At 35.2% G+C, this 18,412-nt stretch overlaps 1 protein-coding gene across 1 annotated transcript in view; it reads left to right on the forward strand.

Moving 5' to 3' along the window:
- LRRK2 (leucine rich repeat kinase 2) overlaps positions 1-18,412 on the forward strand; it is a 145,668-nt gene that overhangs the window by 60,000 nt on the left and 67,256 nt on the right. The window contains 11 exon segments of the mRNA NM_001113437.3: positions 626-744; positions 1,142-1,211; positions 1,708-1,925; positions 4,953-5,203; positions 5,465-5,613; positions 8,529-8,622; positions 10,472-10,658; positions 12,251-12,432; positions 14,463-14,692; positions 15,050-15,177; positions 17,001-17,219. Of these exon segments, the coding sequence (NP_001106908.2) occupies positions 626-744; positions 1,142-1,211; positions 1,708-1,925; positions 4,953-5,203; positions 5,465-5,613; positions 8,529-8,622; positions 10,472-10,658; positions 12,251-12,432; positions 14,463-14,692; positions 15,050-15,177; positions 17,001-17,219 (1,847 nt within the window).

Here is an 18,412-nt window from a genome sequence, read left to right on the forward strand (position 1 = left end):
ACAATTTTTTTAACTTGGCTTTTTCCTGCTGTGCTATGAGCTCATGGGAGGCTGGATTATTTTTCCTTCTTGTCTTTATCCTGCATTTACTCAGTGTCTAGTCAGTGACAGCCATTCAATAAATATTTATAGGGAGTTCCCATCGTGGTGCAGTGGTTCACGAATCTGACTAGGACTCATGAGGTTGCGGGTTCGGTCCCTGCCCTTGCTCAGTGGGTTAAGGATCCGGCATTGCTGTGAGCTGTGGTGTAGGTCACAGATGCGGCTCGGATCCTGCGTTGCTGTGACTCTGGTGTAGGCCGGTGGCTACAGCTCCGATTAGACCCCTAGCCTGGGAACCTCCATGTGCTGCAGGAGCGGCCCAAGAAATAGCAAAAAAAGACCAAAAAATAAATAAATAAATAAAATAAAAAAAATATATTTATAGATGAAGAAAAATGTAGTTGAATTTGAAAATGAAAAGCCAACATAATTTAGCATTTCTGTTTTAAAAATGTTACAACAGGTTTTGGGCAATTTCCGTTCATGGAAATGTGTTTAATCTTTTGTGATTGAACTATGACGTTAGCATCTTATGATTAGGTCAGCATTTCTTACTTACCTTTATTTTATTGTTTAAAAATAGGAAGTGAAGGCTCATTTCTTGTGAAAAAGAAAGCAAATTCAATCAGTGTAGGAGAGTTTTACCGAGATGCTGCCTTGCAGCGTTGCTCACCAAATTTGCAAAGACATTCCAATTCATTGGTAAGTTATGTTATAAAAATTATAATTAAATGTTGTATATTTTGTTTGACACTCTTCAATAACTGAAATTGTGTGCCAAACCTAGAAGCTATTGGTGAGGAAATTCCTTAAAATATGAAAACTCTATATGCAGAATTTGTGTATATTTGTATACTTTTGGGCACGTTGGGGCATGCATGCGCCATGTACACTTTAAAATGGTTTTACTCTTTTTTTTTTTTTTTTTAGAGCTTCCTGTCTATGGGGCCCAGACTAAGTCTGTGTCTAATGTTATGGCTTGGACCCATGAATACTTTAGCTAGTAATGTTACAGTGACTCCTAAAGAAACCAGATAGGAAAATGTTCTCTTTGTTTCAAAAAATGATGATAATTTTATTATAAATATTTGTTTAATAGGGACCCATGGTTGATTATGAAGATTTGCTGAAGAGAAAAAGAAAGATACTATCTTCAGATGACTCACTCAGTAAGTACTTGAAAGTAATCATAAGTAAATCAGTATTTTGAGCAGAGTACAGTACTTCGTTAAATTTCCTCTGATTATTCAGGTTTTCTTGGTGTCAATTTTATTTTACATAACCTTCGAGTTATATTTCCCTAATGATTCCATAGACTATAGAGAAATGAAATACAATTATAGATTTAAAAATGTAGCTTTTCTAATGTTACATAGGACATTTTTATCCTTCCTGTTTTTCCAAAATGTAAATTTTACCCTTACCAGTGCCCCTCTTCAAGTTCTTCTCTAGGTCTTTTGTTTCTATACACTACTTATACCACTGGATTAAATATTTATTATTTACTGTACATCTCTGCTGCTGGAATGTAATTTCCATAGTTTGGTTTTCTGTTGAATCTCTGGTGCCTTGCAGAGAGCCTGACTCTAGTAGGTGATCAATAAGCAGCTTCCCAGTGAACTTAAATTGGTTGCTTATGTTTCCATTGTTTGTTTTTGACAAAAGGAACATCAAAACTCCAATCACATGTGAGGCATTCAGACAGCGTTTCTTCCTTGGCTTCTGAGAGAGAAAACATTACATCATTAGACCTCTCAGCGAATGAACTAAAAGATATTGATGCCCTGAGCCAGAAATCCTGCATCAGTGGTCATTTGGAGCATCTTGAAAAGCTGGAGCTTCACCAGAATGCACTCACGAGCTTCCCACAACAGCTATGTGAAGTAAATTTAATTTATCCTTATTATTCCTGGAGTATTTGAAGAGCTTTTACATTTGTATTTAACTTGCATGCTTAAATTTTTAAAAGGAAAATTCTACTTTTTTGTCACTAGACAATAATTCCCTCATTCTTCTGGTTGTCATACAAGTGTCTCAGTCTCTGTGGTGTTCCAGAAGCATCTTTGAGGGCAGGCAATGGAAATGGAAGAGGAATCTGATTAAAAAAGAACTCGAGGTTCTGTTCTGAAGATCCATGGCATGTATTAAAGTCTAGCAAGGCTGTGTATTAATTATGCCTTCCATTATTTAACTCCAATTAAGACAAATTAAACTGTTTAAATAAGGCAGACTAGAATTATTTTTTCAATTTTTTAATTTTAATTTTTGTTTTTTTAGGGCTGCACCTGCAGCATATGGAGGTTATCAGGCTAGGGGTCAAATTGGAGCTACAGCTGCCAACCTACACCACAGCCACAGCAACGCCAGATCTGAGCTGTGTCTGCAACCTGCACTGCAGCTCATGGCAGCACAGTATCCTTAACCCACTGAGTCCAGGGATCAAACTGCATCCTCATGGATACTAGTCAGCTTAATTACCACTGAGCCAGGACTGGAACTCCTAGGCAGACTAGAATTAGACCTGGTTTGACAGTCCTGCTTTGCTTAGCTACCAATCTTGTCACAGTAGATTATATTTAACTGGTGTCTTTCCCCTAAAGTTTGTATGTCTAAAAAGAGAAAAGAAAGGTGATTCCCACCCTACCCCAGAGTCTAAAATATATCCTCTCTCTCACTTCCTCTTTGCCCGACTAAATATTCCAAGTCACAAGGGCCTCATTTTAAATGTCGCTTCCTTGCCATCTGCTTCCTTTCTTGTGTCCTCTTCTTCCCTTCAGGCTAGATGGCCTACCACTTGGTTTACATATCCACAGCATCCACTCTTTTCCCTCCAATGCTCATTACTGTTAATTTTGATCTAAGGCATATTGTCCCCACTAAATTGTAACCTCCTTGGGAACTGTTTCAGGCTTGTTCATGTCTATGCCCAGTCCCTAATAAGGTCTGACATCTAGTGGAGGCTCAGTAGGTGATTACTGAACTAACTTGTGAAGGAGTTAATGACTGACACATCGTAGACCTTCAGTAGATATTTGCTAAATAGTAAGTAAAAGAAAACTAGAATTTGGCCTAGCTAAAACAAAGATTATTTGAAGAGAGGCTGGCAAAGTGAGATATATTAGGGCATTCAAAGAGTCAGAACCTTCTCTTAAGGGAACTTCAAATCAGCACCACTAGATGATGCTTTTTGTTAACTGCTTGTCTACTGTGTCTCTATAAGAAAATTTGCTGATTAAAACCTTGGGAATAGGAAAAACACTATGGAGATTCCTCAGAAAACTAAAATAGAATTACTGTTTGATCCAGCAGTCATACTCCTGGGCATCAATCCAGAGAAAACCATGACTTGAAAAGATACATGTACTCCAATGTTCACTGCAGCACTATATACAATAGCCAAGACATGGAAACAACCTAAATGTCTATTGACAGAGGAGTGGATCAAGAAGATGTGGTACATATACACAATGGAATATTACTCAGCCATTAAAAGGAAAGAAATAGCAGCATTTGCAGCAACATGGATGGACCTAGAAATTATCATGCTAAGTAAAGCTAGTCAGACAGTGAGACACCAACATCGTATGCTCTCACTTACATGTGGAATCTAAGAAAAGGACACAATGAACTTCTTTGCAGAGCAAATACTAACTCATAGACTTTGAAAAACTTATGTTTTCCAAATGAGACAGGGTGGGCAGCCGGCGGATCGGCTGGGGGTTTGGGATGGAGATGCTATAAAATTGGGTTGTAGTTATCATTGTACAACTATAAATGTAATAAAATTCATTGAGTAATTAAAAATATATATATATATAAATCTTGAGAATAGGAGCCTCCCATTTTAGCTCGGTGGTAACGAACCCAGCAAGTATCCATGAGGACACTGGTGTGATCCCTGGCCCCGCTTTGTGGCTTAAGGATCTTGTGTTACACGGAGCTGTGGTGTAGGTTGCAGATGCAGCTTGGATCTGGGGTGGCTGTGGCTGTGGCAGAGGGTGGCAACTCTAGCTCTGATTCAACCCCTAGCCTGGAAACTTCCATATGCCACGAATGCGACCTTGAAAAGAAAAGAAAAAAAAAAAACCTTGGTAAAAATAATGTCAGATTTTTTCCTTCTGAATAATCTGGTAGAATCCGAAACAATGGTAGAAATTTTGAAACAACTTTGTGGGCAAAGATCCATTAATAAGCTTTAAAATTACATCAAACTCTTTAAAATTCCATGGTAGGATAAATACATATATTACTATATCAAGAGAATAGAGTCATGATTTTTTTTTTTTTGGTATTTTAGCCCTTTGACAATAATTCATACCAAAGATTTAAAAAGTTGATGTAATATGTAAATGGAAGTTTTGCTCCTATCATAGTAAAATTATAAATTGCTTAAAAATGGAAAATAGAGATTTTAAACAAAAAGTTCCATTTTAAAAAGGAGGTTATAAAATAAAAATGTATTATATGCATTACTACTTTATGGTTAAATCTTATTTGTATTAATGTGTATAACAATTTCTAAAAGTTACTGTTGAAAAATAGATTTCCAGGATTATGTTGTACTGCTTATTCATTGTCATTATTTCAAATATTTGTTGGTGCCTATTATTCTTTCATTTTACTCATTGCAGGAATAATTTTGAAAAAAAGATGACAAACTCTAAACCTTATTTTTATGATCCTGCTCTTGACATCTACCTGTTACATTTTTCCTGGCTTTATCTAGTTTGTAGCAGAATGGGTAGGACCAGTCAGGATACTGAAGTTCTCTTGTGGATTATGTTTTCAATTTTGTTGGAAAATTCTTAATGGTTCTAATTACCTAATATGGAAAGCAGAAATACTAATTAAACTTAGGTTTTTCAGCTGGTTGATGGTTCATTTAAAAATTTTAAAATATTGTCTTTCAGACTCTGAAGTGTTTGACACATTTGGACTTGCACAGTAATAAATTTACATCATTTCCTTCTTACTTGTTGAAAATGAACTGTATTGCCAACCTTGATGTCTCTCGAAATGACATTGGGCCCTCTGTGGTTTTGGATCCTGCTGTGAAGTGCCCGACCTTGAAACAGTTTAACCTGTCCTACAATCAGCTGTCTTCTCTTCCTGAGAACCTCAGTGATGTGGTAGAGAAACTGGAACAGCTCATTTTAGAAGGGTAAGAAAGGGGCCCATTGAAAATAGAAGAGTCACCTCGTATTGAAGTTTCATCAGGTTGACCTGCAACGACATTGTTTTCATAGTAATGTACGTGGCAGTTCATAATACAGCTTCTGTCGATTGACTTAAATTTTTACAACTAATTGTAAAATTAATAAACCCGCTTTGCTGCTATTCTTTGAAGACATTTTGTTTTGATTTTTTCCTTCAAAGTGTATGAATTAATGCACCTTAATGTCACTTTGTTTCTTATGATTAGAAATAAAATATCAGGAGTATGTTTGCCTTTGAGCCTGAAGGAACTGAAGATTTTAAACCTTAGTAAGAACCGCATTTCATCTTTCTCAGAGGACTTTCTTGAGGCTTGTCCTCAAGTGGAGAGTTTAAGTGCCAGAATGAATTTTCTTGGTAAGCCCTTTTGAATATTATAGCATGAGACGTATGTGGACATTTTAGATGGGGATTTAAAGGTGGTATTATGCTTTTTCAGTATAAAGTTAGCAAGTTGGTGATAAAAAGAAATGAGCCGTCAAGCCATGGAACGTGGAGGGAACTTAAGTGCTTATTGTGAAGTGAAAGAAGACAATCTGAAAAGACTACACACTGTATAATTTCAACTGTATGCCTTTTTCGGAAAGGCATAACTAAGGGGACAGTAAAACAAGCGGTAATTTCCAGGGTTTTGGAGGGAAGGAGAGGGTGATGACTAGGGGGAGAAGCGGGGATTCGTAGGATGGTGAAATTATTTTGTGTGGTACTGGAATATGGATACACTTGGCAAGACCCATAGGATATAATACACAAAAAGTGAACTCTACTGTAAACTGAGGACTTTAGTTGATAATAATGTATTAATATAGGCTCATCAGTTATCATAAATACACAAATTCATGCTAGCTGTTTATAGCAGGGAAAAGGTGTATGTGTGTGGGGTGGGGATGGTGAGGCGAAAGGACGGATATAGAAACTCTGCACTTTCTGTTCAATTTTTCTGTAAACCTAAAGCTGCTCTAAAAAAAAAGTCTACTTTTAAGTATTAAAATAGTAATAGTCTACCTTTCTTAAGTATTAAAAAATTAATTAGCATGTCGTTATTGTCATGGGCTAAAATGTCAATATCTTACACTACCAATGGTCATTAAACTGTGGTTCTTTTTACTCCATTATACTGAAAATGCATATGGCTGCCTGAAGTGGTTGAAACAGAAATACCAAGTTTCCTACTGAAGTTTCTTCGGCAGTTTTTTTGGAATGTAAATACTACTACTAAATTTTTTAGAAATAAAATGAATCATTTAAAACTTTTCACCTTAGTAAGGTTAACATGTATTCTTTGAGCTCTCACTCTGTTCAAAATATTACCGTAATACATATTATGATCGTGACTTTTATTAAAAGAAAATACTCTTAACATGTGAGACAACAGGGATTTGAGTTCATTGGTAGCCTATCCGAAAGTTCTAATATTGAGGGGCAAAATATTTTTATGGAAATAGATGGGAGCTTTCCCTACTTTATCTTTCTTAATGGAAGCCGTTGTCACCCATGTAGCAATTCTATACCTGACTTGGTAAAATAATATTTAATTCATTTAATAGAAATTTGAATTATTTTAAATATTTTGTTTTTCCAGAACTTTCAGCAAGTGATAGTAACAAAAGCCATATTAATTTGCATAGAAATTTTCCTCTGTTTTTCCCCTCCTTCCACCCTCTTGAATACGAACCACGTTCTTACCGTGACCCTGAATCTGGGGATCAAGTGATTCACTCACTGGTGAACATGGCAACCTGGTCTCTGGCCTTAAGGAACAGTTGAGTTCAGAAGACAGGCATTAAATAATGAGGGAACAAGTAAATGTAGTTTATATCATGCTAAATGCTGTGAGGAGAAGCTCCAGGATACTACGAGTGTTGCCTCAAGGGGCTCTGAGCCAGTCTGTGGAGACAGGGAAGTGTCTCCGTGTCTGTGACATTTGACTAAGTTGGATCTGGAGAGAAGAGCATCTGAGGGACCCTGAGGCTAGCTTGTGGTCAGTATATCCTGTCAGTTGAATCTCGCAAAAGTCCTTCCTATAGGCTAGGACAGGCATGATCTGTGTTTGACTAATTGAGGAAATTGAAGCACTGAGATTCTTCTGTGACTTGTTCAGGGAGCATGTAATTCATTAGTTGCTGTGAAAGCTTGAATATACGTAGGTTCTAAAATCTGATTGCATTGCACTGTACAACTTTAATAGTTTTAGAAATGGTCTTATATTCGGAGGGATACCCTGTGGAGGTGATACCTGAATGGGACTACTAACCATTAAAAATAATCCTGTGTGAACTGAAATTTTGATATTTCTAAGTCTTTTTCATATAGAATCTGAACCTCAAGACTTAATTTATAAGTAGAAAATCATTTCTACTTTTTTTTTTTTTTTTTTTTGCTACAAATGCTTTTTGAAAGTTGGTGAGGTATAGCACGTACCTTCTGCTTCTCAGTAAGACAGCTTTTAGGAATGTCCTGGAACATTTTGAGCCTCGAAGATTTTCTAGATAAAGCATAACCCATATTTTTAATCTTGAAAATGCTAAAAAATAATTTCTCAAGCCAATGTTATAGGACCACAAATATTTAAGTCTCTAAAGAATCTCAGAGTTCACCTGGGATTCTGCACTATTTTACACATGAGAAAACAGACTGTGTGATTTGCTCAGTTTCCAAAATTGTGTTCCACAGAATTTTATCCCTTGGAGGTACCTTGCACTGTATTTCCCTTTTGGAAATTCATATAGTATACCAGAATATTGAGAACTCTGAGATATGTCACTTTATTTTGCCTAAGGTTTTCCCAATCTCTTAAGATCCTATGATCAAAGAATACATATTAACATCCATAATTATTCCATAGATACTCTTTATAAGATGGTATTACAGAGAGTTTTTATTTTTATGTTATATTGTAGATTAGTAAAGTATTCCAAAGTGTTTTGTTAGACTTACTTGAAAGTAATTTGAATTAAACTATCATATATATTATGTAATCTCACACAATTTGAAATGAGTATTTCTAGTAATTTCTGCTTTGTACAAACATTAAACTGATTAATTTATATTTAGACATGTTTTAGGTTAAAAAATTCTTATAATTATGGTGTACTGCATGTTTAGTGGTAGTATTAACTTATTTTAAAGGTTGAATTTTTTTAAGTTTTCAGTATGAGAATGGAAATTAAATTATGCGACAGGTCACTGATAGCTGTTCTTAGTGTAGAATCTTATGGAAATCTAGTTAAAGTGATTAAAATGTCCATTATTTCACTTTTATTTTCTTTCAGCTGCTATGCCATTTTTGCCTTCATCCATGACAAGCCTAAAATTATCTCAAAACAGATTTACATGTGTTCCAGAAGCAATTTTAAATCTTCCACAGTAAGTTTATTATTTTAATTTTGAAAACCATTTTATTTTTTGGAAACAGAACCTTCAGAAACATTGTTTTGATTAGACATATACATATAATGCATTTCTGAACCTACTAAGCTTAATGTTTTTAAATCTGTGAATACTTGACTTTTACTAGACAAGAGGCCAAAGTTGTTATTTGGCCTTTTAACTTTTGTATTAATTTAGTATGCTATTGTGTAGAAACAATTTAAGAGTAATTAATTTTTGCATTATTATAATCAAATGAGATTGTATTGGTTATCAATATAACTTTTAAAATTTCATTTGCTCTTAGGGATTATGTTGCGAAGGTGCTATTAACTTTGAAATTACACTTAAATTATGTTTGAGTGACATTTTTTGGTGAAGATCAGGATAATTGGTATTTGGGGATATTTTTGGTTAATTTTATTAAAAAGCTTCCTGTTATCTACGTATTCAGGCATTAATTAGATTTCAAATATGTTCTCATCTTAAATACCAGTCTGCTAGTGTTATATATTCTAAACAAAATCCATAAAGGTACATGGGCAAATATATACATATAAAGGCAAATAATAGTTATAATCTAGTCACAGAAAGTTTGAGACAGATGTATTAGTTCATTTAAATCTAGCTTGTTCTAACTCCTTAACAGTGGATCATTTCTTTAATTTTCCTACTAATCCTATAAAATAGTTACTGTTTTTATTTCCACTTCAAAGTGAGAACACGATTTCATTAGGGTGATGAAGTAACTTGCCCAAAGTCACGGTTCTGAAACACTGGTGGTTTGATTTCAGACTCTTAACTCTAACATACAGGCATCTATAGAACACAAGTGGTCCTATATTTTAAACATAATGTATTCCTGAAAATGGTTAAAAGATAAATATTTATAAAAGTTGATTAGGAGATACATGTCATAGAGAAGGTGTCTTCCCAGAAAACTAAAAATATTATGCAGCCCCTAATTACGCTGTACCTTTAGACACTACCTTCAGGCATTTTACATGTATTTCTTTAAATTTATTCTTCTGTTTCACAAATGAGAAGGCAGACTTAGCTTTAAGTCTCCAAGCTTAGTCTTAAAGCTAAGAGGTACTGCTTTTGTACGATCTAGTGATTCTCAACTTTGTCTCCATTGCAGTTTCTTGGATATACATGTATTATTTTTAATGTAGTCAAATTGATTTTCTTGTTTTCACACATTTTTATAACAAGGCAAAATCTAGCGTCATTTAAAAATAAGAGCAAAAATGTTACTGTGCAGATCTGAATCTTGATCTAACAGGCGGCACAGCTTTTTGAGCTTAGAATTAATTTAGTATGCTTCAAGTAGGCTGGATGAAAGGGCTCAGTATACAGTTGTGAAAGTCCAGGTAACCTTTTACATTGTCAAATATGCCACAATTGCTGACTATCTTTATTCTTCCTACACATGTACACTTGTATGTGGCATGTGTTTTTCTGCTATTTCCTGCAAACGTTGGGTAGCTATTCCTGCATGAAAGCGAATTTGCATTGAGGGCCTGCTATATACAAGGCATCATGCTCAATTTTGTGGTATTTTTCACACTGAGACAAGTTGGTAAAGTTGGTAATAAACTTGAGGATCCAACCTCTGAAGAATCTCACCAGGTATGAGTGAAACTGAAAAGAGAAACGGAGGCTACGTATTTGTAAATCTCATATAGAAGGCAGGAACTTCAGCCCTGTCTTTGCATTTGTTAATTATGAATTATTTGTTAATTATTTATTAATTATTCTCACTCAGGTGGAGATTACTTGTGATATTATCTCTTGTATTGTGGAAACACTCTTTGATTTTTATCTTTACATTGTTTTGTTTCAGCCTACGGTCCTTAGACATGAGCAGCAATGATATTAAATATCTACCAGGTCCTGTGCACTGGAGATCTATGAACTTAAGGGAACTCTTGTTTAGTCATAATCAGATCAGTACCTTGGACTTGAGTGAAAAAGCATGTGCATGGTCTAGAGTAGAGAAACTACATCTTTCTCATAATAAACTGAAAGAGGTAAACAGATCATTATTTGCTTAAAATTATTGCCAATTTGAAAATATGCTTTTGCAATTTGCATTATCCCAATTTCAAAATCTGTTTGATACTCCTTTTTTTTTTTGCTTTTTAGGGCTGCACCTGCAACATATGGAGGTTCCCAGGCCACTACATTCTAAACGGAGCTACAGCTGCCAGCCCACACCACAGCCACAGCAATGCAGGATCCAAGCTGCATATGCGAACTACACCACAGCTCATGGCAATGCTGGATCCTTAACGCACTGAGCGAGGCCAGGGATCGAACCCACAACCTCATGGTTCCTAGGCAGATTCGTTTCTGCTGTGCCACGAGGGGAACTCCTGATATTGCTTACTTTTTGAGTAAAATATAATCCTACCCTGAAGTAAACAGTATATTAACAATGATTAATTTCCTTAAACAATCACTTTTTGCAGTTCCCTGTTAAGGATCTGACATTGTCACTGCTGTGGCTTGGGTCTCTGCTGTGGTGTGGGTTTGATCCCTGGTCCAGGAATTTCCACATGCCTTGGGTGTAGCCTCCCCCCCCACCCAATCACTTTTTGTGCTCTGTTTTATTTTGACTATCTATCTAAATATTTATTTATGGATGTGTTTCATACTTTTAGGGCATCAATTTTTCATGAAATCCGTGGTCTGTTAACAGACTCTCAGGCATGTTGCATTGCTCAAGTTGTTTTGAGAATATATATAGCCTGTGTTTTTCAGCTGACATTCTTTTCCGCATTTTTAAATTTCTTCATTCCTTTGCCATGCTACCCCTTACCCAATGGGCCAGTCTCTGTTATAAATTTTGGGGGGTGGGCATGGAATTTTTATTTTATTTTTTATAATTATTTTTATTTTTTCCGTTATAGCTGGTTTACAGTGTTCTGTCAATTTTCTACGGTACAGCAAACTTCTGTTATAATTTTGAAATTGATTATCCATTCATCCTAGAAAGAATTTTTTTTGAGGGGGCAGGTTCACTCCTTTTGCCTATAAAAGCCAAAAAGAATAGTGTCTGAGGTTGAGAATAACAATGAATGTTTGGGGGGTTCCTGACTTTTTTTTTGGCCAACAAATTAATGTTTGCTATTATAAAAGTAATGAGTATTGCTTAAAAATTTGGAACAGAAAAAAATTCCAGTCATACCACCTACAGTATAAGCATTTATTTGCTTTTTAAGAAAGTTAAGTTGTATATAAGTTTGTGGTGACTAGTTCTTTAGTTCTACTGAAGAACCTTAGTGCAAGGGAATGGGCTAAAGCCACAGATTATTGGATTTGGGTACATGTAAAGAACTCCTTTACTTTCAATGCTGTGAAGAGATGAAATATGTTACTGAGAACATGGGTTTTTAAAGATTACAAGTAAGTGACAGATTATTTTGGGTTAGTCCTTTATACCTATGTTTTTAAATGTCTATAGCGAAAACTCTGACAAGGCTTTGGAACTCTATTGCAAGGTTATGCAAGTTGCTGATCTCTGAGCCTTTCTTGTTTCCCATCAGCATCCTGGTTTTTGGCAGCACACATTTCTTCCTTCCCATCAACAGTTTTTGCCCTTTTTTTGTATTTCGTTAAGATTCCTCCTGAGATTGGCTGTCTTGAAAATCTGACATCGCTTGATGTTAGTTGCAACTTGGAACTGAGATCCTTTCCCAATGAAATGGGGAAATTAAGCAAAATATGGGATCTTCCTTTGGATGATCTGCATCTTAATTTTGATTTTAAACATATAGGATGTAAAGCCAAAGACATCATAAGGTTAGATAATTTTATTTTCATTTGTATTTATTAAATTTGTTTCAGATTTGCTGTTTCTGTGACTTTGATGGATGTATAGTTACATTTTAGGGGAAAAATGTATACTGTCATCTAATGTTGATATACTGTGTATTGTTTGTCTTTAATTTAATGTATACCTTTATTTGGTGCCACAGCAGAACTTTTCATTTCTCCTAGCCAAGTTAATGTTGAGAGAGTGGCTTCTTTCTTATCATAGTTTTTAGTAGAAATGGATTTTAAAAGGGAAATTTTTATTATTTGCCCTCTAGTAACCAATTATACAATCTAAAGAAATAAAACAGTTTAATAACTTTTCAAGATGCATTTCATATAGCAAATAGTTATCATATGTCTACCATGTCTTAAAGCATTATAGCTACTTAAATTATATAAAATTACTAACTTAAGTTTTGCCTATGAAGTTGATAACCTACTCAACCTAATCATTTTTGAAACCACCAAAACGTTCCAGATATCACTGTTTCTGGTTTTATATTTTATGAACTTCAAATATACTTAATAATGGACTTTATTCCATTCCTTGTTACCATTTGAGCACATTAGTCTTATTGTTACTTACTCATACAATAATTTATTTTCATTCCACAAAACTACTCTTATATATATTTATGTTAGAACTCAATTATCACCTCTCAGTTATCCTTGACTTGAGCTTAATATCCACTAAGTCAGGGACCATGGCTCTGTTTACTCATTATTTGATCCTTGGCATTGAAAACAAAATAATTGTTGAATTAGCAGTGAACTATATTTACCTAATTCTCTTCTGCTTAGGTTTTCTTACATTTAACTTTTTGTATCTTTTTATGAGTGAAGATTTGGTTTTCTGTTCTCCTGAACTTGATATAATTTGAGAAAAAAGTTTGTCACCTGCTGTGCTAAACATACATAATTATTTCCCATGATTTTTCCTCATGAAACTGGAAAAGATGTTCATATAAAATTTTGTTTGTCTTACTAGACTCTTGGTAGAACTTTTTTTTGATGATTATGCTATATTATCAAGCTACTATATAAATATTTTTAAACACATTTAACAACTTTAGAGAAGACAGACCTGGGGTAGTTTAGAAATTGTAGTTTTCATTTGATTTTTTAAAGAATGACAAAGAGTGGTGAATTTTTAATAAATAGGCATTGGACCATTGATTTTCTTGTTTATGGATGATGAAGCAGAGCTTAAGTTGTATGCGAGAAAATGACTGGTTTCAATAACAACAGGTACAAGATTTGATCTTTCAGATCTTGATCTCTAAAGCATCAAATAATTCAAGAAAAATAATGATGCTTTTAGTTTAGATCATCAGGAATGTTGGCCAGAATCCTATTAGTTATGAGAATGAATCAGTTAATATCCCCTAAGATTCACTTATGATTTAGTTTGCATTTCTAATTTTAAACTGTGGTGACATTTTAGCATAGTTAAAATATATCTTTCTATATCCATTTTATTTTTGAGAACATTTAAGTGTACCATTAATTTAGAGCTGGTAGTGTTAGCCACCTATAGCACTTCTAGTTAGTTTCAGTTATTTTTACATTAAGATTTTTACGGATAGCAATATATTATCTGCTAATTATATAATCATTCATATGGATTAATTTATAATGTAACTAATATGCTCTCCCTCTCCATATATACTGTATATGAATATATGATATATTTGGATATATGCATTATGTATACCACATATGAATATATACATACACATATGACCAATATGACCTCATATCAAGGATTAGTATGGCAATATGCTTATACAGTCTACTTTGATTCTTTATCAAATGGGCTTCGTACAGTTTTATACTTTAAAACTTTATAATTTCTAGAGTTTTGTGATATTTAAAGAAGTTATGTGAGCAATCTTTTGCATACTATATTTTAGAACAACTTGATATTTAAAAGAATTCAATGCGTAAGAATACATCTATATCATAAGTACACTGTGAAGCAGTTTATTATTTTATTTTTGCTTTTCAAATACCAGGTTTCTTCAACAGCGGTTAAAAAAGGCTGTGCCCTATAATCGAATGAAACTTATGATAGTGGGAAACACTGGGAGTGGTAAAACCACCTTATTACAGCAATTAATGAGAATCAAGAAATCAGATCTTGGTATGCAAGGTGCCACAGTTGGCATAGATGTGAAGGACTGGCCCATCCAAATAAGAGGCAAAAGGAAGAAAGACCTCATTCTAAATGTGTGGGATTTTGCAGGTATTTATTTCACAAGAATTTTTTATTCACATTTTTAAAATCTTATTTTTAGAACAGGGATTTAAAAACTGAGCTTTCTGTTCCAATATTGCAAAGAGTCCTGGTGGATCCTATGGAATTATTCCATGGAAGGAAATGATAGGAATAGTAGGTCAGCTGAAGCTAAGTCCTCTGATGGTACCTGACACCTACATAAAAAGTTGTCAGTCTCTGGTAAAAATCCAGTCTAAGTGTTATCATTTGTTTTTCTCTTTCTTGTATGCTAGACAGTGGATGATATCATGTAATTTTTTTTTTTTGAACAAGGATTCTTGCCTATTTTCTGGAAGGCTGAAAAATTCTCCAATCTTTCTTTAGGTCGTGAGGAGTTCTACAGCACCCATCCCCACTTTATGACCCAGCGAGCTCTGTACCTTGCTGTCTATGACCTAAGCAAAGGGCAAGCTGAAGTTGATGCCATGAAGCCTTGGCTCTTCAATATAAAGGTGATCTGCTATAATCATTTAAAAAGAGAAAATAATTCTTGAATAATTTATTTTGGACAAACAATTGCTTCAAACAGTCTCTTCAATTAGTCTGCTTTTTTTTCTTTTTTTCCTCTTTCAGCTGCTCCTCCTGTCCAGGGATCAAATCCGACTGCAGTTGTGACCTAAGCCACAGCTGTAGCAATACCAGGTCCCCAACCCACTGTGCTAGGCTGGGGATCAAACCTGCACCCCAGTACTCCTAAGATATTGCCGACCCCATGCATCACAGAGAGAACTCCCAAATAGTCCCCCCCCCCCCCCGGTCCCACCAGCCACACCTGTGGCATATGGACATTCCTGGGCTAGGGAGTGAACCCAGGCCACAACTATAACCAGAGCTACAGTAATGACAATGCTGGGTCACAAGGGAACTCCCTCAAATGGTTTTTTTAATTTATTTTTATTTTTTTTTAAAGAAAGTTAAAAGCACTAAAATTTTGAATTGGGAAGTTTTCTTGTTTTTTGTTTTTTTTTTTCTTTTTTTAGGGATGCACTTGTGGCATATGGGAATTCCCAGGCTAGGGGTTGAATTGGAGCCACAGCCACAGAAATGCTAGATTTGAACCTTGTCTGTGACCTTCACCAAAGCTCATGGCATCGTGGGATCCTTTAACCCACGGAGTAAGGCCAGGGATCAAACCCTCATCCTCATGGATACTAGTTGGCTTCTTAACCCACTGAGCCACAATGGAAACTCTGAGTTTGGAAGTTTTAAGAGTAAGTTGTGACATGAAAATAGTGTGTTCAATATTAGTGAAAATTATAGAAACTCGAAACCTTTTTAAGCTATAAATTGAGAATGCATATGTGAAACTGTTTTTGATACTATTTCTTAAATGGAAATGGATACTATTTCTTATATGAATATTATTTCCTAATTTGAAATAAACTGTAGTAAAGAAAAGCATATGTGCATCACTGGCTATGTCCTCAGTGGCAGTCTAGTGTAAAGTCCTTCAGATCTTAGAGATTTAAATGGTCCCAGATTAATAAATCCTTGTATTTGGAATTTTGTAGTTTTTCCAGTTTTTCCCTTGCTGTCATGCTGTATGCTATTCCTTTATGTATATATGGTTTTAAATGTATATCACTTTTTAGAATTGAAACCAAAGTAAGAATGAATTGTCTTCGGATGATACTCTAGGGGCACTTCTGTGGCACAAGCCCTTAAAAAAATGTGTCAGGATGTTTTAGCATGTGTTTTGGCTGCATACAAACTTGTTTTGTCATCTTGGTAATTTTTAAGTTCCTTTTTTGACTTTGTTATAGCTAGCCACAGTGAGCAAATATTATAGTTGCAGTAATACTTGCTTTAGTGGTTTTTCTTTTTTCATTGTAGACTCCAAATTGAATGACTTTAATATGAGTTAAGGAGACTGAATTCGCAGATAAGGAAGAGAAAATATAAAATAAATTATATTACTCTGATATAATTTGGGGGTTTATTAAATGCTTATTTAGAAGTCCAGAACACACTTGGAGAATAACCCATTTTAAAGCACAGAAAGAAGAAAACAGAAATACACTATCACTGTTACATAGGCCATGTGAAAAGTGGTAATAATTGGATTAAGAAAGGGTGTCAAAATGACTTAAAATTTTCTAACATTATATTTTTTCTTCAGTTTAAGGAAGGAAGGAATGACATTTATTATTTTCTTCCTGAAGTCTTTTAATTGCTCATTTCCACTCAAGTGAGTTTCCTAGAAAGTGACTATCAATGGAAATGTAAGCCTTGCTTTTAATACAAACGTAAGAGTATTTTGTGTCTTTCCCGGTAGGCTCGTGCTTCTTCTTCCCCTGTGATTCTTGTTGGCACACATTTGGATGTTTCTGATGAGAAGCAGCGCAAAGCCTGTATAAGTAAAATCACCAAGGAACTCTTGAACAAACGCGGGTTTCCTGCAATCCGGGATTACCACTTTGTAAATGCCACCGAGGAATCAGATGCTTTGGCAAAACTTCGGAAAACCATCATAAATGAGAGCCTCAATTTCAAGGTAACATGGTTCATTGCCTACTGTAGGTAGTAGCTAAATATAATGTATTATTTCTTAGGTTATGCAACTGCCTAGGAATGTCAGAAGTCTTGAAAAGTCAGCTATTTTGAGACCTCAGCTATCTTAAAAGTGTGGGCTTTTTTCATGGCTTTTAGCATTATTAAAGTTCTTTCAATTTAAATTTACTTATTTAAAGTTTTAAAATTACTTATTTATGCTATACTTCTTTTCAAACTCACAGAAATGGGAATAATAATAATTAGAGGATCTCAGGAAAAACTTAAGACGATGTCTGAGAGGCTGAGAGAATATTCCTGAGAGAATTTGAGAAAATGTTTCTGAGGCCCTTTCTCTCTCAACTTCCTGTAGTGCTGATTCAGCCAAAAGGATGAAAATGAATATTGGTGTCTTGGAGTTATCTTTCTTGTGTTTTTCTTTGACGGTCACTTCTCCATCTACTTCTTTCTTTTGCGGTTCTTCTTTTATGTTCTTCTTGATCATTGTGTTGCTCCTCCCTGTCTCATGTCATAGTCAAACCCAGTCCACATATTTTTTCCTCAATACTGGGAGAAGGCACTTTCATCTGGTCACCAGATCACTAATTGGCTTTCAACAATGTCTAGACACTTTTCTCGTACATGCAGACTGGGTTTTTCATTTAGGGAATTATGTTATCAATTATATATTTATGGCACACCTTTGGCACATGTAAGTTTCCAGGCTAGAGGTTGAATTGCCGCTCCATCTAAGGCCTGTCCATAGCCACAGCAACACTGAATCCCAGCATATTTGTGACTGATGTTGTTGCTTGTGGCAACACGGGATCCATAACCCCCAAGCAAGGCCAGGGATCAAACCCGCGTCCTCAGAGAGCTAGGGTTGGGTTTTTAACCTGCTGAGCCACAGTGGGAACTCCAGGAATTGCTTTTTGTTTGTTTGTTTTTGCTTTTTAGGGCTGCACCTATGGCATATCGAAGTTCTCAGGCTAGGGGTTGAATTGGAGCTACAGCTGCCAGCCTATGCCACAGCCAGAGCAACACCAGATCTGCAACCTACACCATAGCTCACTGCAACACCAGATCCTTAACCTACTGAATGAGGCCAGGGATTGAACCCACATCCTCATGGATACTAGTTGGGTTCATTTCTACTGTGCCATAATGGGAACTCCCTCCTGGAACTGTTAATGATTT

The sequence above is a fragment of the Sus scrofa genome, chromosome 5 (genome assembly GCF_054392235.1).
Source record: "Sus scrofa isolate SSC_HxYL_T2T_F1_AM1 chromosome 5, Sscrofa_HxYL_maternal_Yorkshire_Landrace_v2.0, whole genome shotgun sequence".
Classification (NCBI taxonomy): domain Eukaryota; kingdom Metazoa; phylum Chordata; class Mammalia; order Artiodactyla; family Suidae; genus Sus; species Sus scrofa.